Genomic DNA, 22,726 nt, shown 5'->3' with positions numbered 1-22,726 from the left:
TTTGTTTGGTTTTTTGTTTTTAACTGAAGCTGGATGGCTTGGTCAGGAATGTTTGCTTTCTCTTTACAGTAGCACCAATACTTTCAAACCCATCAGGAATGCTACCTAACTTGAAACATATCAGGTTGTTATTTTTGCAGGATAAGATATTCACCCCAGTGGGACCATTCTAAAGGTGTCTCAAGGTAAACAGTTTCCTCAAAATGAGGAACTTGTAATCTCTAGTGACTTTAAAACCTTCTTTTAGCACCACAGAGATTGGTGTTAATCACGTACTACACTAAAAGCCAGAAGCCATTTACTGAATATAGTGCCTGAGGCTCAAAGGTGAATGATTTCTCTTCAGCCCTTCCTGGCTTGATAATGTACATTGTCCCTATTTTTAGTATGATTAAGGCACTGCAGTATTTTTAGCATTTCATTTTTTATTTCCTTATTTTCTTATAGTCTAAAATACTACTGTCCTTTTTTCTGAGGCAGTGTTCTTCAAAGACAGTTTGTCCTGTTTTGCTAGGGAAATCTGAAGCTCATTAGTTACTGCAGTGAAGATTACAGATTGAATTTATGATAATTTTTAATACTAGGTGTAATTTTACTGTTTGTTCTTTATTCCAATTTTGATGTTTCTCAGTGAAAGGTGCTGTCTTTGATACACCTTAAACTAGATGTATTTACCTGTCTAATGACACCTTATACTATTACTGCTTGGTAGGTGGGCAAACTGCTCTAAACAAGGATCTGATAAAGTATTTACTTTTCTTTCCAGCAGTTTCTGGAAGCAACATTTGGGAGAGTTTTTTATGTTGATTTTGATGTGAGGGCAGCTGGACTAGTTTTTGTGGAAGATGGTGCTGGTTTTCTGCTGGGTAGTATTTTGTTTGATAAAGAAGAAACTTTTATGAGAGAAGGGAAAGGAAAATGCCGTCAGGGCAACTAACTTGTGGGGACTGTGAAAACAGTGATTATCAAATGTGTAAACAACCTGCTTGTGAATTATTAAATGACCTTTGAGAATTGGTAGCAAAAAGCAGAGGAATCCATGTCATGTGTGGCACATTGTTTTCTTTCTTTTTTATGCTACATGGAATAAGAGAAACAAACTGTCTATAACTAATAAATAATATTACAGAATTAAAAAATAGTTGAGGATGTTGACAAATAGTCTAAAGTGGAGTTTTAAAGTTTATCATTTCCAGAATCTGTCAAAGTGTAATATGCTTGCAGTATCTGAAGAATAATTTTGTGATTTATTATTAAAATATAAAATTTTGTACTTTGTAGTTCTATTCCAACTTGATCCACAAGGAACTAACTGCATGTTTCAAATGCATTTGCCTATAATAAGATTGCTCATCCTCTTGCTGGACCAAATTAGATGTTAAAAGGTGAAATCTGACAGCTTGTGTTTGCTGCTTTGGGGGTTATGGTTCCCATGGCAGAGTTAGCAGAAGTGCCTGTTTGAGCCTCAGTAGCAGGGAGGGCAGGACTAAACCAGGCTGGGGCAACTGCAGGGAATAGTTTCTGATGTGCTCCTGCCGAAATTGCCTTTATTTTCCCCCTCCATCAGCAGCTTTAAAGTTGATAACTGTAACTGTTAAAGTTGAGTTCTGTAACTGTTTAAAATCCTCCAGATGCATCTAAACCTGCTTGTGTTTGGGGTTTTGGTTTAAACATGCTGATAGTCTATTTCCACAGCAGTTTCTTTGTAAACTTCTACATGAGCTGCTGTGATCTCACTGTTTCTCCTTGACGCTGGTGGTAGTTCTCTGGTGTCTGCATAGCAAACCAAGTTTTGGGGGCAGATCTACCTGAAAACTAGTCCTAGGAAGAAAGAAATTAGTTTTTAGCTGGATCAGTTCTATGAGCTTGCTGTAAGGTTGTACTGAGTGTCAGCAAAAGGGAGAAGGTGGCTGGCAAAAGAACAAGGGGCCAGAGGTTAACATGGAACAAGACAGTGAGGCTCTGGGCAGAGTTGGTGTGGCCCTCCAGTCTGGCATCACAGCATACACTGCTAAAACCTGTATCAATGCTTTTGTCTCTTTTATTGAATGCTAAGTTTGACAGGGGTCTGTTAACAGTGGGGTGGTGGTGAGGAGAGGAGCAAGCAGAGGATGCCCTTTGTAGATGACAAATTAACCAGTCACCTCAGCACTGAGCTTTTGGCACACTTGAATTTGACAGTCATCTTCTAAACTCACCTTTCTGAAACCTGCTTCTTACATGCACAGTCATATCTACTTCCAGTTTTTCTGACCTGGAAATTCCTTAGTACACCCTTTCACATACCTCCAAGTAGTTGGCACTGCTATGTAGTTCTGTCAATCTGAAACTGCAGTTGTCCTTTCACAAATCTGAAATAGTCTTTCAAGCTAAAAGGTGTGAAGAATATAAACAAGGATAAGAACAAAGTAAGTAGTTCCTTAAATTTTCTTTAGCAAGTAAAACTATTGCTAAGAGCTGAAAGGTAGTAGTAGTGACTTCTAAAAAGAGGTTTTCCTGGTTTTTTTAATGGCAAAACTCAGAGGAAAAAAAAAATTAGACAGGCTGCTTCTTTTAGTGTAGCTGTAGGACCACAGCAAGCCAGAGGCCTCCTGGTCATTTTCCCATGCTTTCTTCACTTTCACACTGTCATTTGCTGGTCCCTCTCTTGGACAGAAAACGCTGATATCCCTGGCTCTGTCATGTTCCTGTCCAGTTTCCTCAGAGTTGAGAAGCTAGGCAGAGAAAGTGTGATGTAGAGCCTGGATGAAGGCAAACCCTGCAAAAGAAGGTTAGTTACAGTCTGTTTATGGGAGGCAGGCGTAGTTATGAAAAATAGGTTTTCCCCAGGAACGTTGCACTCAATCTGGGAGAGCAAACTTCCCACCTTTCTTTTAATTTCACTCCAGATCATCCCCCAGTCTGTTTTGCCCAAGCCTGCTGTTTTCTGAGTCTGTGGGCTTTAGTCAGGGAGTCTTGGACTTTCAGATGCTGTGAGCAGCGCCAGAGGAGCTGGGTATTGTTTGGTTTTGCAAGTTTGCAGTGGTAGTGCACTGCTTAACTTGTCTGCAGTCGTGCTCTTCTGTTTCCACTATTCTGAACAAGAGAAAAAAACCAATCTCCTCTTGAAGTTGAGTTCAAGCAAATCTGTGTTCTTCTTAGTCAAAGTGTAAGCTGCCTGTTAAATGCTGGTTGCTAATGTTGGATAGTAAATGCTGTTTCTTCAGTTTCAGAGAAGACTGAAGTTAAATAATAACTTAGTGGACCAGGAGATAAGTTTGTGGCTGATAGTACTACCCCTCCCCCAGTTGCATACTCCACATTCCTTCAGAACAAATGTTCACTTGTTGCTATAGTGTCTAAGATCAGCAGTCAGGAGGGGGGGTGTCTTGAAGGCTCGTGAGTGTTCCAAATGTAAAATCAACCCTTATGTGCAGTCAGATATTTTGGTTGACTTAAATAATTAGCATATCTTTCTTTAGGAAAACTCTGAGCTATTTATAAGAGAGCACAGGCATTTTTCATTCTTATGTTGCTTTTGAAGTGCAAAAAAATGCAATACAAGGAAAAACTTCATTCTTTCTCCTTTTCACATCTCTGATGTACGAAAGGAGCTCAAAACACTTAGAGCCTTGGCTGGAGTGTTAATTAGAATTAGCTTCCCTTTCCATCACAGCAACTAGACTAATGGAACTGAAATGACAAGAACAGCAAGATGAAAGGTCACTAGTGAGGAAGTGGATGAATAGTAGTATTTTAATTTTTGAAAGTAAAGCTAGGCCTTGCAACAACAAAAATCCTAATATAGTTTAAGGAGCAGGAACACTTGAACCAAAATCAACTTGTATCTCTCAAAGAAGTCTGTCATAACATCTGAAAGATAAGAATTGACCTATATTCAAAGTCTTGTGTTCTAAACAGCAATTCCCATGTATGTGTAGGAGCTCTTGTGTTTAAAAACAAAACAAAAAACACTTGCCATAAATGAGTTTCCCACTCTTGGCAAAATGTATTATAGCAGATCCACAAAAATATTAAATTTTCTCATTTTGCTCATTCATCAATTTATCAAAGTTGCAACATAAAAGAAGAACGTCAATACAAATAATTTTTGTATGTCTGATAGCATAGAGTTAACAGTTGTAATTGTCATCTTAGTGATCTTGAGTTTATGAAATTTTCATGGACTAAACCATTCCTTTTCCACCAGTTTTGTTGGAAGTGTTTGTTCTTCCTATTTAGTAGCTAGGTCACAGAACTGAAGCTGACTTGTTGCTTAATTCTGAGCAAATGTTCATCTAATCTGACAGTTCTAGTGATTTGATTGTTAGAGCTAATGTCTGGGTAATGGATTAGAGTTAGAAGAGCATGGCAGGGTAGGAGATTTGATACACAGTTTGGACCTTGATTTTTGTACATAGCTGTTTCCCTTTCCTCAGGAAAATAGGGATTTTATGGGGGTTTATTCCTTTGTCTGCCTAAAATGCCCCTTTTTATGGAAGACGGACGTGACTCATGTAAGGCTGTAGAAAATACTTATGTGTGAGTTAAACTTTCATCTTAATGGCATTTGTTACAGAACAGTGTAAATGCAAAACCTAGGACTTGAGGAATTTTCTTTTGTTGAGGCTGAGATTTAGCTGAACAAAGGATTTTTTCCTTTTCCCCATTTTTTTTCTCCTTTATTGCTTGAATAATTTCTTGGACTAATTTTTAAAAGTATGTAGGAACTCTTACTTGCCAATTACAGTTATTTTTAGTTGATAAACCAGTTTTAATCTTAAGTTAACAGCACTTACCTCTTCAGTCTTGTTTTCTTTGTCATTACTGAGCTACTTCAGATATTTAAGCTATTTTAGTAATATAACATGTCCCCTTTTTCAAATATGCTGATTCTCTCTGCTGTGTATAACTGGTTCAGGGCCTACAGGTGGGTGTTGCAGCAGTTCATGATGGTGGTACAGGTTCTGTTAGTGCTACTCATCTGTGAGACACAGAATGACTGTGGGATTGTGGAGCTTGCTACACATACCTGCTGAAGGGAAGGTTCTTATTTTGGAAGGAATCAGGTGTTCTTCTAAATCTTGTAATATTTGTCTTTCCCTGGTTTTAGAAGTCTGCAAGATAGGAAAGACCTAGAGAGGAAGTTTCAGCAAAGATGCATTAAAAAAAATGATGGAAAATGTCAATTGCAGGATTGTAGATCTGTAAGTTGCAGGAAGTATATTTGTATGGTGGAATTAAAGCAACTTCATGGCTTTTCACAAAGAAGCTTTGATATCTTTAGGACTTGACATTATACTTAGCATTTCCAAGTTCTTCTCTAAGTATTGTATTTAAATTTTCCCAGTTTATGCAGGTGTGATTGTTTTAGGGCTCTGTGTTGTGAGGGAATGTAACATCTCAGTTAATGTTCTACTTTTGGTGACTACAGCTATATTCTTAGCTCTACTTTTAAGTTCAGATGTCACTGAAATAGTTGTGGACATGGTACTCCTGAAGCATTAGCTTAAAGACTGCTCAGTGTTCACAGATTTATCCTGCTGTTTTAGTGTTTGTAGTGGTATGAATGGATTCTTTAGTAGAATGCTTTTCGGTGGGGTTTTTTGTTTGTTTCTCCTGTGGACTTTTTATTTCATTCATTTATTGTGTACAGGGTATGTAAATTATTTTGTTCTACCACAACTGTGGAACTAAAAGGTCTGTCCAGAAGTTGCCCAGTGCTGACAACAAGTAGGGAAAAAGTGTTTACTGGAATCACTGAAGTGGTGGAGGTGCAGAGCAGTGAAGATTGGCAGTCAGTATGGTCTCAGCTCACAAGTAGGTTATCCACTCCCAACAGAAAAGCAGTTGAAGGAGGCAGCTTTTTTGAGGGGTAGTTCTGTATGCTTTGTTCTGTATAGAGTAAGCTGCAAATCGTTTATCTGAAAGCTTACCAGCACATGTGAATTGTGATAGTTGAGTGAAGACAGTTTGTGAAGGGCTTTGAGAAAGTGACTGTGATAAATAGCTGATGCCAGTGGTGAAGGGGAAGCTAACAGTGGGATTCAGACTATGGAGTGGTCAGATTAAATGCTTTCTGGTATTCATGTTTGAGCCCTTGTGTTAAGGACAAGCAAACAAATTCAGCAAGCTATGGAGAACTTCTAGCTGTAGTTGGCTTCAGTTGATGGCTAGACATGAGATTTTAGAGAAGGTGGCTGAGAACTTAATTTGGAAGAAAGCAGTAGGTCTGAAGCATATCAATTTTTGATCTAGCATTGACTGCCTGGAATGACAACTTCAGTGGTACTAGGGAGAAACAGATGGGTAAATCCAGAACCACAAAGCAAATGAATTCTGCTGTGTTTCTCACCTTTCTGAAGGTATTTATTTAGAAATACTGCTTGGTTAAAAATTCACGGCGAGATGTACAGTGAGTTACTGGTGTCATTTGGGAAGCGCAAGTGCCAGTGTGGCATCGGTTGCTGCCTTAATGATAATGGTACCATGTTTTCTCTTTATACAGAGATCTTCAAAAATGTTTTGATGTCAATTAACTGATCTCAGAACATTATATTGCAGTGGAGATTGACTATTCCTGAGTTTAGTAAATAGGAAGATTTAAAAAGTATTTTGTTTGGACCACTGAAATGGCTCTGACACGTGTGAGTTAGGCAGTCAGGTTTTACTCTCTTGGGTGGCTGTTTCAGCAGTGAAAGAACTTCAAATAATCCTTAATCCTGTATGTTCACCACTTTCCTAGACAACTAATGTTACCAGCTGCTGCTTTAGGGACTTGTATTCAACTTTAAATCTAAGTTGATTTTCAAGTGCAACTTTTTTCTTTTAATCAACAAACCAAAAATGAACTACTATCACATCCTATAGCAGTCCATAGTTGTGTTTAAAAAATCCTTTAAAATAAATGCACAAAATAACACGTCCCTTCTTTAATACCGTATTTCTGGTAATCCTGGCTTTGTGTGGTCTTTTGAAAAGTAGGTGGGCAGGCAGCAGTAACATGCTTCTTCACTCAGTGGCTTAGGCTAAAAGTGGAAGGAGCAGGCAGGTAGAACAGAAAGCATTTTAGACTGACATTAACATGAGTTAAAGGTTAAGTATTGTTTGATCATCTCTTGATGTTGGTTACCAAAGGTTAAATTAATTTTATTTAGAATTAATAAACCATAACTTTCATACTACTCTGTGTGCCAGTTTTATATGGTATGATCAACTTGCTGGAGATTCTTTCAGTTTGTGATTTGTTCTTTTTTTAAAATAAAATTTGTGCTGTAAATGTTGAGTGAATATTACTTCATATACTCTCAGAACTTGAACCAGTATGCAAGGAACATAGTTGTTTAGAGGATAAGGGTTCTCATTTTATTTTAACAGTGTCTTCCATTGGCAGCTGTTCAGTCTAGTGACTGTTTGACTAAGTTTTAGTGAAATATCCTTGAATAAGAAATAAGTAACTAGCCACGACTAGATGTATGGTTGCCTGGCCCAATGGATATGATTTTTTATGAACTGTGACTGATCAGATTTATTGCTAATGTATTCATACTAAAGAATATAGCTTTATGTCCACTTGACAATTTACAATTTTAAATTGTGTCCTGAAACTTCTGAAGCATTATCTTCACCTAGATTTATTCTTAATCTCTGGGAAGATTCAGGGAGATGAACAGTGACTAAAATGACCATGTAGTGTTTTCACTCTCATTTGTCAGAAATGGGTAAGTAAGGAAACACTAGCAATTTTCATTCATTACTCGTTTCTGGTCTCTAAATTTTGGTTTAATAAAAGATTAAAGCATTCTAAAGATTAAAATGCATTGCTGAACACATCTGGGTTAGTTGACTGGAATCTCAGGGCTAGTAGAATAGAAAAGTTAAAGGCATGTGTTGTACAGCATATTGAAATAGATTGAAAACTGCATTGTGGTAGTTTTTTTCTTAAAGGCTTCCCCATTGTAACAAATGGGGAGTTCATCTATGCATCTAAATGTGAGACAAATGTGAAGTAACAACTTTTCTGCTGATGTCAGTTGGCAAAGCAACAAAAGGAAAATATGTAACTGCTTTCAGTGTAAGCAGAATTATAAGATTTTGATTATTCTGATGTATTTTGCATATACACCTATTTTATTGACATTTGAAAAGATTAAGGCATCTTTATTTTTATAACTTAAATTTCTGAAAATTAATTTAGTCTGGGTTTGCTCTGTGTATGTAGTCAAGAAGGACATCTTACAGAAGTGTTGAATTCCCAAGTACAGAATTGGCCCATAACTAAAATGGGCTAGGAATGTTAGCCCAGTTTAACGAAAACCAAAAACCAACACAGCTCAAGGTCACATCAGAGGCTGATCAGCATGGTTAGTGGTTGAATCTGAATTAATAAATTGTTGTATTTTGGCCAGTCCCTAATAGCAAATGACAAATTTGAAAGGGTTATTTGGGCATTTGTGATATATAACAAAAAGTCATCATGCTAGAAAACTTAGCCTGGAAGGATTAACTAATGGGGGGTAGTTTTATGGTCTATTCAGGGATATTTTTTCTGCAAAAATTGCAAGTTTGCATATACAAGGTGCTTATTTCAAAAAGTAAAGACAAAACTGTTACTGTTAAAATTAAAGAAGAGGTAAGTACCAGTGCTTTTTTATTTTACCCTACATTTGTGCAACCTGACTTTAAGAATAAATTTAGTAGTTTAACAGTAAAGAGACAATAGACTTTCCAAATGTTAAACACTTTCTTGTATTACAAAAGCATTATTTGTGTGGAATAACTGGAATCAAACAGTGCTACTTTCATTACTGCATTCAGTGAGCTGTTTGCAAGAAGTCTCAGTGCATTCTCACTGAACTGGGTCAATATTGCTCTTTTCAAAAAAAAAACCCTTTCAAAACTCTAATGCTTTTATTTCAAATGTAGGGATTTGGGTTACTATTTTTATTACTTTGTTTTCCTTATTTCTAATCAAACTTCACGTGTCCCTAGATTTTTCTCATCAAAATAGTTGCTTAATTGGTTATTTTCCATAAATTGTAATTTTTTGCTGCGTTATGATGTAGTTAAAACATTGGTTGGAGCACATGCTGGTCAAGACTATGAATTTAGTGTGGTGTGTTTTAATGATGCCATGACAACAGGGGTTGCCATGATACTGATGAACAAAAAGGCTGGGACTGGCTATCTTGCTAATTTGGAAGCTTCAAGTACTATGTTTCTTGACAGAGGGATGGGTAGGTAGCTTCTTATTCTGCATTGTGCATGGGGTAGAAAGATGATGACTCTACCAGACCCTTCTGCAGCTTCCAGCCTTGCTAGAGATTTAGCAGGAATAAATTCTTCCAGGAATTCTCTGAGTAAGTTTTTCAGTGAATTAAAATGTTTCCTTCCTTACATCTGCAGCATGTAGCCAATTAAAGGAAGAAATGTGATAGCTAAGACTGTTGCTTTCTCATCGCTCCTGAACTATGACCACCAAAAAATATCTCTACCACCATTAAAGGAAGAAGTTTTGTTCATTTTATATCCATACAATCAATGAAAATCATGTCTAACTCATATGTTTACTGCCTAGAAAAACTGCTTTGATGGTAGACCAGAGTGCAGGGACATAGGTAACTTTGCTTTGGTCAAACCACAATCAATGTAAAACTTGCTTTCACTGTGTGTTGGTTTAATTCTTGTGGTCTTTTGAATGTGGTAGTGAACTCTGTTAGATCAAACAAATATGTCTGGCTGTTAATTGTGTTAAAATGGGGCTGACAGAGATAGCAGGCAAAAAGAAAATGATGGTTTATTCTGGGACCATTTGCCAAACTGCAGATGTAGGAATTAGGTGATTTCCACATAGTTCATTATTGTGTGATTGTTTTGCCTACTCTGTCATGCTCACTGGGAAGTCTCATAGTCTGGGCCAGGTTCAGACTTGAGTGCTGACAGTGTCCTAGTATGCAATATGGACATAGATGAAGATGATAATAATGAGATTTTAGATAAAATCTGTTTTACTTTGGATCATCTTCATTCCAATGGTGATTTTTTTTCCCTGCCCTAGGTGGCATAAGTAGTGACACCATGTAATCTTTCTGTATAGTGTAATAGAAACAGGCTATAATTGACTTAAAGGTCAAAATGAGATTTTTTTAATAAATAGAGTGAGTGGTCTCTTACCCAAGATATTGGTCTTGAATATTGAAATGTTGGTTACTCAAGCCTCTCTCTTCTGAATCCTTCCAAGAGTAAAAGTGATGAGAAGCTGACTGTTTGCATTCTATAAGGTGTTAAGGTTCTGGATCCAGATATTGGGGAAATTGCTTCTGAGTTTGTGTGCTTGTTCTCAACACCATCCTGCAAAATTATTTGGCTGGCCTGTTTGTTCTGAAAGAGGTTAGGATTCATGGAGAAGATGTGAAATGGTGCATAAAATTGGAATTCAGATTATTATATTTCAGTTGAAGGGGAGGTGAAGTACGTACCCTTCAGCTGATGGCAGGAGAACAGATTTACAAAGGGAGTTCCCCAAATGAGGACTAGACCTAGTGAAGGTGATGGCTACCATGGGCATGCAGGGGTTCTCATCAGTTGCATTTGTTCTACTGGAAATGTCCAGAGTGACTTCTCTGTAGATGCTGATCTTAGTGAAGGCATAGTGTATTTGTGAAGGTAGATGCAGAAAATATTTTGCAAAACTCCAAGTTACCTTGTTTATAGTAAGATTTTGACCAGTGAGGTGAGTTTCTGTAGACCTCCCCCAGTCTAAAGAGACTGGTGTGTGTGTATAAACTTGTGCTGTAGAGGGTGTGCACAGCGTGTTGTTCACACCAGGTAATGTTCGTGAAAATACTTGAATGCATGACATAACTAATCACATCTTCCTAACTGTAAAAAGCTCCTAACAGAAAGCTGGACTTTATTACATGTTGTGAACTAGAATATCTGCTTTGACAGTCTCACATGCATTCTGACTCAAAGAATTTTGCAGGGATGTGTCACTTTTCAGTTCTTTTATCTAGACTGCTACCCTGTCTTTCTTTAGTCAGACCAACTTCCGTTCTAAACAAACTTTTAGCCACAGCAAAACAATGGTTGTATTAGTGGTTTCCCTTCTTTTGGGACTGGTGTAAATTGAGTAGTAGAGAGTCTGCTGCTGTTATAAGGCCTTAATATTCTACGTGGAGAAGCAGTAAGTAGAATTGCACGTACATCTCCTGTATGGGTCTGAAGAGCAGTGTAGTGGGGGAAAGACTGGTACTCTGGCAAACATTTGTTGACATAAACAACTTCAGAAATGTTTGGGCCAATAATAAATCAGGTCAGACAAAAGAATGCCAGCCAACTGACACAGCAGTGCCTTTCCCGATTGCGTGTATTGTGACCGGCCCTGACTTGGCAGGGAGGGTGGCTGGTGCTGACAAGCTTGATGAGCAAATTTGATTTTGTTTTGCATGAATAGAATCCATAGCTGTAAGGACATTATTGCTTAGTAACTTACTAAACAAAGGCTTCCCTTTGAGAAATATGTAAAATTAGAAAATAGGTAGATTATACTTTTACAGTAAAGATGTGTGAGCGGTTATAAAACGTGGTGACCAAAACCATTGAGGACTGGGATGCCAGTGACAATAGTGTGCTACTGTGATGGCTTGGCAGACAGACTTTCCAGCTGCTTTGTACTGTCATTCTTGTATATTAGACTTGTCAGTTTTGAATACATGCTTTTTCACCCTGTCCTTCTCTCTCCACTGCTTTCATTTGGGAAGAGTTTGTTTTCAGCTCTTGTAAATGGCAGTTCAACCCCGAGTGAAAGAAGATTTTCAGATAGGCTACTAAACTCTATCCAAGTCTTTTTTTTTTCTTTCCTTTTCAGTTTTAAGAGCTGGTTCTCTCCTTTTGAGAGGTAGGGGGCTGACTCATTCCTCCAGGAGATTGCAGGAAGCCAGTCACCTGAGTGAACAGCTGAGCTCAAGTGCCCAGAGAGGGCCCCTAAATGTTGCAGGATGACTGACATGATCCTGCTTTAGACTTCTGTGGATTTTGCATTTCATGCTATTAAGCTTGAGAGTTGTTTTAAAACAATATGGCATCCATTGGTGGAGAATTTCTTGCTGACTTCATGTGCATCAATGAATGTGTACAACAATACAAGGGACAGAAGAAAAACTGAAAGTACTTTTTGTGACTGCTTCAGTTAGATTGAATTCCTGCAGGAACCCATTGGAGACACATTTCCTTGTGCATTCCTTTCACTGTATTTGTTCTACCATTGTTTTGCTCTCAGCCATTTTCAGACTTCTTACTATTCAAACTCTGTTTCTGTTCATCTGGCATATTTAGGCTGTTTTGCTACCTGAGGTTTCTAAATCCGTCCTGTACAGGAAATCTCTGGTTTAGTGTCTGTTTGGTCTTAGTTATTGTGAATGCAGCGTAGTTGTGGTTCCTGATGACTTCTGCCCCCACCTCGTCCCAAGCACCACTTGTCACAGACCTTTTGTCTTCTGGAGGCACAGAAACAATGTTCCAGATATTTTGTAAACAAATGATACAGTGATGGAATACAAAGAAATCTCAGTTGGGTGTAGCCAGACCTTTGCTTTTGAGAGTACAAGTCCTGCTTGAGTGTGTTATTTTAGTGATAGTGTTCTCCTGGATGGTATGATAAACATTTAATTCAACTCGGTGGTTGTTTTCATTAGCATTTCCCTTTGAAGCTTATTACTTCTGTTTCAGACTTGAAGAGGTTTGTGTCCGCTTCAAGAATTTTCTTTTGGTTTTCCCTTCTCGCTTATTTTGCCTTTCCCCCCCAGCTCTATTGTTCTGGCAAGATATATTATCAAATTTTAGTAGTATGAAACCGTATTTTGGGATCAATTTTGCTTTAATTAGTCTTTGTGGGGGTGTTGGTTTTTTTGTCTTCACTTAATGCATAAGGAACCCTAAGAGACTTTTTTGACTTACAATGACAAATCTGTAGTTGTGGGTCACATTGAAGTCCCAAGAATAAATCATGCTGTTTGATGTATGTCTGTGTTATACTCCTTCCTGAGCACTCTCAAAATAATCTGTAGGTTGGTGGGGCTGCTTTATGGCCTTGTTTCCCCTCCCTGATCGTGAGGGGTCCAAAAATCTACCCCCCAGGTTGCCAAAAGGATCTGGCTATAGGGATGGGTGTTCTGATCACATGATTAGGAGCTCATCTCTCCAGACACATCTGTGAGCACCTGTGTGTCATAAGGCAGGGACACCATCATCATTTTGACTAGGCGAGAGATGCAGTTCCAGTACGTAGGTGTAAATGAAGATAAAGGCACAACTGGGTGGTAATTTTTTTTTAACAAGTTACTTACAACTTTCCTAATTTACTGCTGATTAAGATGGATTTTCCTGGACTTTCGTGTGTCCTATTACAGATCTTGCTTGTCCCTTCCAGCAGGGAAAGTGCCTGTGAATGGTAGATAGTCTTTACCTTAGTGTACTTCCTGAGTCAAGGTTTATTCCTTTAACAATGTATAAGCCAGTCTGAGTTAAAAAAAAAAAACTCCTGATATGTGGCATGTAGGGGAATAAAGTCTGAAGCGTGGTGGTCCTTAGGAGACTTGCTATTATACCTGATACAAACATATAAAATTAGTGTGTAGCCTCCCCACCTGCACACCTGACTACTGTACTGATGTGTCATGTTGTACTATGTGGATTCCTCAGAAAAATTTAGGTGCCTCTAGCCTAAATATAATGTCTTGTCACCAGAAAAAAATGGCTCTGAGTTGAAACTATTTTCTGAGCAACACTGGATCAATTTGCACTGTACTGTGATTGTCTGTATTGACCTGTTTGTTATCATGGCCACAGACAACACAGAATTGCCCTGCTCGGTGGGGAAGTGAGTCAGCTTCTATTAGATCCTCTTTTTCTTTTTCATAAGCTAGACTTTCCTGAATTTGAAAGCTTTTTACCACAACTTGCAACGCAGCACTCTAGCGCATGAGAAACTTTAATTCCATGCACCAGCACCTCTTCTGTAACAAAACAGATTGTGCTTTAACCTGTGATGTGGATGCAACAATAAGTATTTTATAAAAAACTTAGATGAGCTTGGGATTTAGAGGCACATAGCAAGAGGCACATGCTGTAAAAAGCATCACCATCTTGGAGTGTGTTTGAGAATTTTTCTGATTTGGACTAATTTAGATGTTCAACTTACTGACATACTTAAAGACAGACCTTTTGTAGATCTAGGCTTATATACTAAAGATGCTTAAGATTTTGCTGATACTTTAATTGAAAACTAACCAATATTTGCCAGAAATTTTAATTTACAAACATACATGTATGGTGTTGAATTGGTATCAGATGAAGAATTACTTAATGAAAAATCAGAATCTGCTTTCGTTGATACTTTTTTCATATAGGTAGTTATCAAAACGGTGGTAGATTAAATGACATGAAAAAGAAATTATGGTTTAATTTAGAAGCCTTAAGGTATTGTTTTAGAATTCCCACACCCCCCCTCCCCCTTTTTTTAAAGTATCCTTGCCTCACTTTTTGTGAGAAATAAGTTTGTGTAAATGATGTACAATATTGCAAGTTTACTATTGGCAGCTACTATTATAACTCTGTTTTTAACAATTTCTTTATTTGAAGTAGGCTCAGCTTCAATGTGGCCTAGAATTCCATGCAACTGAATACTATCAAAGAGTTTTGTAATGTGACTGGGTGTTAATTCACTGGTTTAATTTAGTTTCTCCTTTACTTTTTTCAGAAAATCATGATGGCCTGCATCAAGTAGTACATGAACGCCTGGGGGAGTTACTACGCGTTTTAAAAGCAGTGATAAATAAACATCAGACTCTAAATTCTGTTGATATTCTTAGTGCTGCAGGAACAGTTATTGCAAAAGTAAAAGGTAAGGAATTGCTATGTTTCATATTCATGGAAAATTGTAATTAGTGACTTGATTGGATGGAGTTATACATAGAATTCTACGTGTACTGAAGAAACCAGGGGTTTTTTAAGCTTAATGCTGTAATACTTGTTTAAAAAAATGCCTTCCCTAAGTGAAGAGTAATATTAAGTAGCTTGTTCTCTCATTGATGTGATAGAATTATGCTTATAGGAAGTTAAGTGCAAACTCACATTGAATTCTAAAAGCACAAGCCTTTGATTTTAAGCTTTTCTTTACCTGAGTATCCAGAATAATATCACAGAGTAATAAGCCTGGCATTTATCCACTTTGAGATTTGCCAAGTATCTTTGCCTAAGTCTGTGAATCTGTAGGGATGGTATTATAATTATATCAGGTGAGCAATCCAAATCTGCATAGTTGAAGAGTTATAAATTCCACAAGTGCATTGCAGCCACGTGTCAATAAAGGTGCCAATAGCAACAAAAGTATTGCAGACATGTTAATACTTTCTGTTGTTGATCTTTGCTACTGCAGTTCTCAGCATGCCAGACAAATGCAAATAATTAAGTACTCAATTGCTCCAGAAACCTGTTCCTTCTCTGTGTAACCTTTGACTGCAGCTCTTCCTACTCTGGAGTCTGGTGTATTACTGTGGAACCAGCTTTGAGCAGGGTTAAATCTCTACCTCTTGCCTGCATTAAATCATGTAGGATACCTTCCTTCAGAGAGACAGTTTAGGTTTTCTTCTTTGTCTAGGCCTTCCCTCTTGTTTCCTATTTATCTTAGTATGTCTGAAGTGTATGGGAATATCAGTTAAATGGGAATATCAGTTAAAATGCTAATGTGTTTAGCTTCCTGATTCCTATATATTGAATTTTTCCAAGCTTCTTATGGATTCTTCCTATTGATCTATGCCTTTGCGAGTTTGTTTGATCTTGGCAGGTAGAAGCAGACTACTTCACATTTTCTTCATGTTACACTCCCTGTCGTTCTGTACCTGTATTTCAGATGATCATGGGACAGGACTATAACTTCTGAACTTGCTTTAGAGGTTTGTACATTACAGCAGAAACACAGAGGGTGTCGCTTGTGGTGCCGTTTGTTATTGATCATGGGGAGAGCTGAAGTACACACCTACAGGGGTAGCCAGAGTTTAGTGAGCATGTTAATTGTTTAGTGAACATAATTCTTCCACCTCCAACAAGCTGTTTCCATGCTTAAGTGCTGTGCTGAGATGACTGTGTACTCTATTCTGCCTGCATTGGTCATAGGACAATGTTCAATTTATTTAATTTAAGAAATGTTGAGGAAAAGTGACCTAAGGTATCCAAGTAAGTCATACCATATTGTTTTAAAACAACTCTCAAGCTTAATAGCATGAAATGCAAAATCCACAGGAGTCTAAAGCAGGATCATGTCAGTCATCCTGCAACATTTAGGGGCCCTCTCTGGGCACTTGAGCTCAGCTGTTCACTCAGGTGACTGGCTTCCTGCAATCTCCTGGAGGAATGAGTCAGCTCCCTACCTCTCAAAAGGTGAAACCCAGCTCTTAAAACTGAAAAGGGAAAACAAAGGCTTGGATAGAGTTTAGTAGCCTATCTGAAAATCTTCTTTCACTAGGGGTTGAACTGCCATTTACAGGAGCTGAAAACAAGCAGTACTGCCTCAGTATTTGTAGCCATTGATACAAACAAGTACTTTGATACAAAGATTTTGGTAATGCTTGTCAGCGTTTGCTCAGACACATACTGTATTTGTCACACCTCTGGAGATGGAAATGGGGAGATTCAAGACTTCAGGACTCTTTCTGGCTGATATTTCAGTCCTACTTCTCTGTGAACAGCGAAGCCTTTGCAGTATGAAAACAGACTACCTCCCCCAGCATAATCTGTGGTAAATGTGAAGGCAGTTTGCCTTTAGCACCTGTTTGGTTTTTACAGCTGTTCTTTTTCTGAAGATCATACTGCTCCAAGTTTATATTCAAACTGAAGTGTATGACAGCTGGTACTGAGAAAGCGGAAATAAAAATACAGCACATTGTGGTGATTTTAAGCATATCAGACCTCAGATTTGCTTACTTTGACCTGTGTGTTACACATGCATTCACATGTTTTCAGCTGTGGTTATTTCACCAGAGGTAATGCAGCTTTTGAATAAACAGGAAGCTACAAGAATGTGAGGAGCTGGTAGAACATATCCAGTATCCTTTTTCCTCTGGCTTCCCTGTCGTTGTTAATGTGACATTATGAAAAGTTCATGTGATTCATCTGTTTCTTGTCATTGGAGGACAGAACTATAAAAAGATATGGAGGCACTCTGTAGTTGGATTTATGACTAGGAAGAAAATTAACCTGACATGGAAAAATTCTGATGTTTATTTAGGAGAGGATGAAATAGAAACAAGCTGAGATTTACACCTGATTCTACCTCCTGGTTTTTGAATCTTTGTATAATGTCAGTTTCAAATCCAGTTTTTCTTTGAAACTTCATATAGGGACATACTGGTATTATAACAAATGCCTTTTGCTCTTCATTAAATCAGTTATAATAACTTTGGAACCTTAATGACTCATGAAGTCTTAGTGTCTTGCGAAGTGTTCTCATAACTGTGACAAGTTGCACCATGCTTTAATCATAATGTGCAGTGCAGATGGACTACCCACCCCCCTTTAGATTACTGCAAGTGTGACTGTTTCAAAGGCTAACAAAAATTAGAGTGTGCGTGACCCTCTTTGAAACTTCTTGGCCATTTTTCAAGACCTTCAATGGGAATGATACAAATGTGCCCCTTGTTCTGCTTTGGATGTTCAATGCTTTTCCTTTTAGATAGATTGAAGGAAAACCCACCTGTAACATGTTACCTGAATCATGCTGCAGAGAATCATACTTGGCAGTACAGGTTTGTCAGACCTGTGCTGTTTTTGACTGAGGTTGAGGGGAAATGGCGGTGAGAAGAGTGGGACATGACACATTTGGTTTCTCTGGTTATATCTTGGACATGACGTGCCTCACTGGGCCTCTTTGGACTCTACTACTTCTACATGCCTACTTGAGTACTTAATGAAAAATGTCTTTTAAATGGCACCTCGCTTGACCTGGAAGAATTGAGACTTACTGAAGCATCTTGCTTGGAACCTGTTTATGCTCCCATTTCTGTAAGTCACTTCCCATCCTGGCACAGCACCATATTTGTAATTGTCATTTTTCCACTCAGTGCCTTTAAATAGTTGATGGCCCTAGAGTACATGGTTCTCCCGATCCCATGCTGAATTGACATTTGTACTCTTCCTCTGCTCTTAATTACACCCTTTGACTAAATCACTAGAATGAATACTGATTCCTGGTAAAGCTGAAAATTATGCTTGTCTTGTAGAAGTTTCCTGTTTAAGCATGGGCTTTTTTGTAGTAATTTTGCATCAAAAAGAAATACCTCAAATAAGAAGTAAAAAACTGAACTGAAGTAATTCAGTTTTGTTGGTGTATCTGTGATGTTCATTCAGAGCAAAATTTATTATGGAAGGAGTAGGAAACAGTTCCTTGAAATTGTCTTGTTGGCATCCAGCTTGAGTTGAGGAGGCTGCCAAATCTGGTAGTAAGTGCAGGATGGTGAGATGATGTGGCACTAACAACTAAAAGTAGAACAGTGGGGCTTGGACAGCCTTTTGATCTTCTCTAGAATACAAGAATATTCTGCCTATTTCCAATCTCCATACTATTGATCTTCTTACTTATGTTCCTCTCCCCATTTATTTTACATGTTTCTGAAGCAGAGTGGTAATAACAAGAGGTATTATAAGTCTTTGTTTTCAGAGAGGGAGTGGTCTTTTCGTCTCTGTTGGGTTTTTTGTTTGCTTGGGTTGTTTTGTTTTTGACATAGTTCTGAAAGGTTTTTGAAAGCATTGTTGTGAGTTTAAAGACAAAATTGGTTGCAAAGGTACTCAGTTCTAAGAAGTCAGCTGGTTGCTTACTTCTTATACGTCAGCTAGCAAAGCAAGGATTGAGGATGTATTCCTGTCTAAAAAAAAAACATGGTGATGCCATCATATATATCCATCATGTATGAGAAAACTGACCTGCAAGGAGGAAATTGTGCAAGCTTGTCCGGAATCTGCAGACAGCTGGCAAGGCAGCTTTGCTGCTGCCAGTCCTGCCCGTGTGTGTGGGCAGCATGCTTGAGGCAGCGAGCGAACTTGCGCTGCCTCCAGCGTGGCTGTGTCCCATGGGCTGTGTGCCTGGGAGCTCACTGGGAGCTACCCATCACCTTCTGAAGGCCCTGCTTGCCCTTCGGTCTCCACAGCTGGCAGCCTTTCCTGCATCGTTTTTAGAAGCATTGCTCAAATGTCCTCAGGCAATGCTTCAGCTTCTGGGATTCTCACTTCCAAAACCTTCACGGCTGTTTTGGCTTCCCCAGCCTGATCTGTGCTTGATTCGAAAAAGTTTTGATGGCATGACCCAAGTGCTGAAACTGCAGCATACTGCAGCATTTTAATGAGATTGCCAAACCCACCTCAGTTTGAAGACAGCTTTAGAAATAGAGATCCACTGCATGCTAGGCTTGCATTTCTGGTACTGGATTTAGATTTTAAAGTACCACTGTCATATGATTTTTTGAAGTTCATTATGTGTCATCTGAAATCTTGCTTAAAAGAGTTGTCTAGTTTTATTCTTGCTTTGAAATCTGTAGAACTATAGATAGATAGCTGTCATTTCCAGACATGGCAAGATTACTACAGTTCATTGTTGTCAGTAGCTATTGTGTGCAGTCAGGATGTCCTGGGGAAAGAGAGTGCGTGGTTTAAAGTTGACGTTAAGTACATCAGCATTCCAGTGGTGGTAAGCTAGAAAAAAGCTGGTGGTGTTCTACTGAATCACTAAGAGATTAAACTAACTTGTTTTGGGAGAAATGCAAAGAAGTAAATCTGAAAAATTTAAGATTTGTTATTCCTTTTGTGATGGATCCTGAAAAGAAAGGATTTCTCTGGCATATAAAGTGTAAAGCTTAACAAAACTCTTCCTGGAACAGGAAGGCAGAGTGAAACAGACGGCATTTCTTTAGGGAAAGGCTCTCTATATTAATGTCTCGTTAGCTAAGTGAAAGAAGTGCTCTCTCTCTGAAGACATTGCAGCTAATGGATATACAAATGTTACCATGGTAAGTGCTTTGAATACATAGACAATTTTGCTAATTCCTTCTAATTTTGAAGCAGTTTGCATTTCATGACGGCTCCTAAATGATTTTTCCAGTCATTAGGGACTGGTAATCAATAGGTCGCCTTGTGACTGTTGTTGCTTAATGATTTGGAATGCAAAGTTTAGACTTATGCACAACATTATTTCTGGAAAGCGGAGGTTTTCAACTAACCTGAATTAAGAAAAAAAAAAGAAATCCGCTGCTATTTACAAAGTTATTTTAAAAAAATAATCTGTGGAGCTTTATCGAATCTCATTTCAAACAAAGGTGCCAGAGGCTTTTTTTTTCCTAATTACAAAGTGTAGCCGAATGAAGAGGTAGGAGAAGCTGTAATTTAGTAGTGAATTGTCAACAGAGACTGGTAATGTTATTATAATATGCAAGAATTGGTTTTTGCTGTAAGCTTCTTACAACATTACTTTTTATTTGCAAGTAATTGTAAAAATAGCCCATGAGAAGAATATGTATTTTCTGTAATGGCTTTGTATAGAAATAGTTGTTATAAAATGTTGATCAAGTCTGTTAACATACTTTGTAAAAAGGAATGGATTTAACTGTGCTACTTTACTGGTAAAGAACTTTTCCTTTCACAAAGGAAGTCTAATGGGGGAGCAGATTACTGTACTTTCTTTGTTTGTTACCCATTAGTATTTAGGCACCTGGCAGGAAGTTTGAATGCTTTTTAAGATTAAAGCCTGCTAATTTGCTGAGAAAATTTGTGTAGAATGGGTAACATTTTAACATTATTTTATTTTTACTTCTACAAGACATTGTATTCTACTTGTACTTGAAATGTAAAGAAGACAAACTAATCTTGTTTGATTTTGCAAAAAGTGCTGTGGGTTGAGTACCTGTATGTGTGTCATTGCAGTACCCCTAAAATAGGTGTGAGCAGCATGTGTGACTTACAGATCTAGAGTTAAGAATATTGCATTGCTTAAAAAAAGATAAACAGTAAACTGAAAAAAAAGAAAACTTAAAGTACTGATGTGAAGTTGTCATTTTCACAATGTAACTCTGGGAAAAACTTCCCTCCAGAGGATCCAGCTTCAGCTCAAAGGAATGTATGCAGCTTTTCTACAAAATATCTCCCAGTCGCCATTGATTAAGGAGTTAAGTTGAAACCAGACAAAAATGGTCGTGCTTTTTTGTCTTGTCCTTTCTCCCTCCATCTTCTTGTTTAGTAGTTGTTAATAGAAATTCTGGATGAATCATTCTTCTTGTCTCATTATTCCAGCTTGTCAGAGAAGTGTGCTAAATGCTGTGTTGAGTAGTTAAGTACTTGATCGCCACTTAAAACCATCTAACTTGTCCAGCAACACTCTTCTTCCTATTTGGGACCACCAATAGTTATGCTGAGTTTCTTCCCCACTTTAAACAGGAAAAACTGATGGGCTTTTGCCAGACTGTGGAGCTAATAATTGGAGGGGTTTGCAATGGACACCACCTTTTGATAGCGTTCTGCTTGCCCGTACTTAAGCCAGAAATGCTGTGTTCTGGATTGTATTCAGTTGAGGGGGCACCCCCACAAACTACTGCTCCTGTTTGAAATTCCGAAATTTCTACTCAGAAAAGAAACAGCTGTTCCAACATCTGACTGCATTTGTGAGCTGCTTTTTGTGGGTGCTGCTGCTGTGTCATTTGACTCTGGTTGGTAAATTATTTTTTGTTCATGCATTACCAACATTTCCACACAAAGCTGCTCCTTAAGTGGGAAGATACAGGAAGTGCAAGAGTAATCTGATTTCATTGTGGGAAGCATCTGGACTGTGTTAATTTTTTTTCCTTTAGTGTTTACTTTCTTACTAATCTTCTTTAAAACCATGTTTTTTCAATTATTCAGAAAAGCATAATGTTGCATGTTCTGTAGGAGACTTTGTGTATAAAATTTGTCGCTAGGCCTGGTAAACTTGCTTAATTGACCCCACCTCTCACCCTTTGGTTTTCTTTCTTTTTTCTTTTGTAAGCTGTGAACTTCAAAGAAGTTAATGAAGAAAATAAGAGAGAGCTCTTCAGTGAAATATTTTCTTCCATTGAAACATTGGCATTCACCTTTGGAAGCGTGTAAGTTGGAATCCAGAACAAGTTTTTAAAGAACTCAATGGAGCCAAATCAAATTAAGACACAATAATCACAAAAGCTTTAGTTTTCTTTTGGACAACTATTTTCTGATAAAGTAATTTAAATTAGCTACATCTAGAATAATTATACTGTTTTGGATTTTTGTCAGTTTGGTTTTTTTCCTTAATAACAAAATTTAGGATGGTATAGAAATTGCAGAGAATATAAGATGTCTACTAAAAATGGTTCGCAGAGCTTTTAAAGGGCTTAGTAACACTATCTGAATTTCTGAATTCAGTGATACAGAACTGCTTGGTGAGGTAAAGTAATGAAGTAACACAATTCTTTGTTTTTCTGGCAGTGTTTCAGACTTCCTTATGGGAGATGTAGACAATGGCTCGTCATTGGGACTTCCTGTATCTCGGAGAAGTCGGGTAGGCTAAACACGTTCTCTTGGAGTGTAAAATGATATCTGTTAAAGGAGACTTCAGTTCCACTGAAACTCTCGGTATCTTTGGGCTGGGACAGTAGGAGTTATCTGTGTTTTAAAACAAGATTTCAACCCAGGAAAAATGTGTATTCAACATTTCAAA

General features: G+C 38.0%; 1 protein-coding gene across 5 annotated transcripts in view; it reads left to right on the top strand.

Annotated features, from left to right (window-relative positions):
- The window catches only part of ARHGAP29 (Rho GTPase activating protein 29), a 48,286-nt gene that overhangs the window by 7,310 nt on the left and 18,250 nt on the right, over positions 1–22,726 (top strand). For 4 of the 5 annotated variants that reach the window (XM_084211823.1, XM_084211822.1, XM_084211824.1 and 1 more), the window contains exons 3-5: positions 14,738–14,881; positions 22,040–22,136; positions 22,495–22,567. In XM_084211823.1, the coding sequence (XP_084067949.1) occupies positions 14,738–14,881; positions 22,040–22,136; positions 22,495–22,567 (314 nt within the window). Of the gene's footprint in view, positions 1–14,737; positions 14,882–19,854; positions 20,034–22,039; positions 22,137–22,494; positions 22,568–22,726 lie in introns of those variants that run through there. The other variant, XM_084211825.1, reaches the window with a different exon arrangement.

Source organism: Fringilla coelebs (genome assembly GCF_963513975.1).
Source record: "Fringilla coelebs genome assembly, chromosome: 9".
NCBI classification, from domain to species: Eukaryota; Metazoa; Chordata; class Aves; order Passeriformes; family Fringillidae; genus Fringilla; species Fringilla coelebs.
Note: the sequence above shows the minus strand (reverse complement) of the source record. Positions and strands in the feature narration are given on the sequence as shown.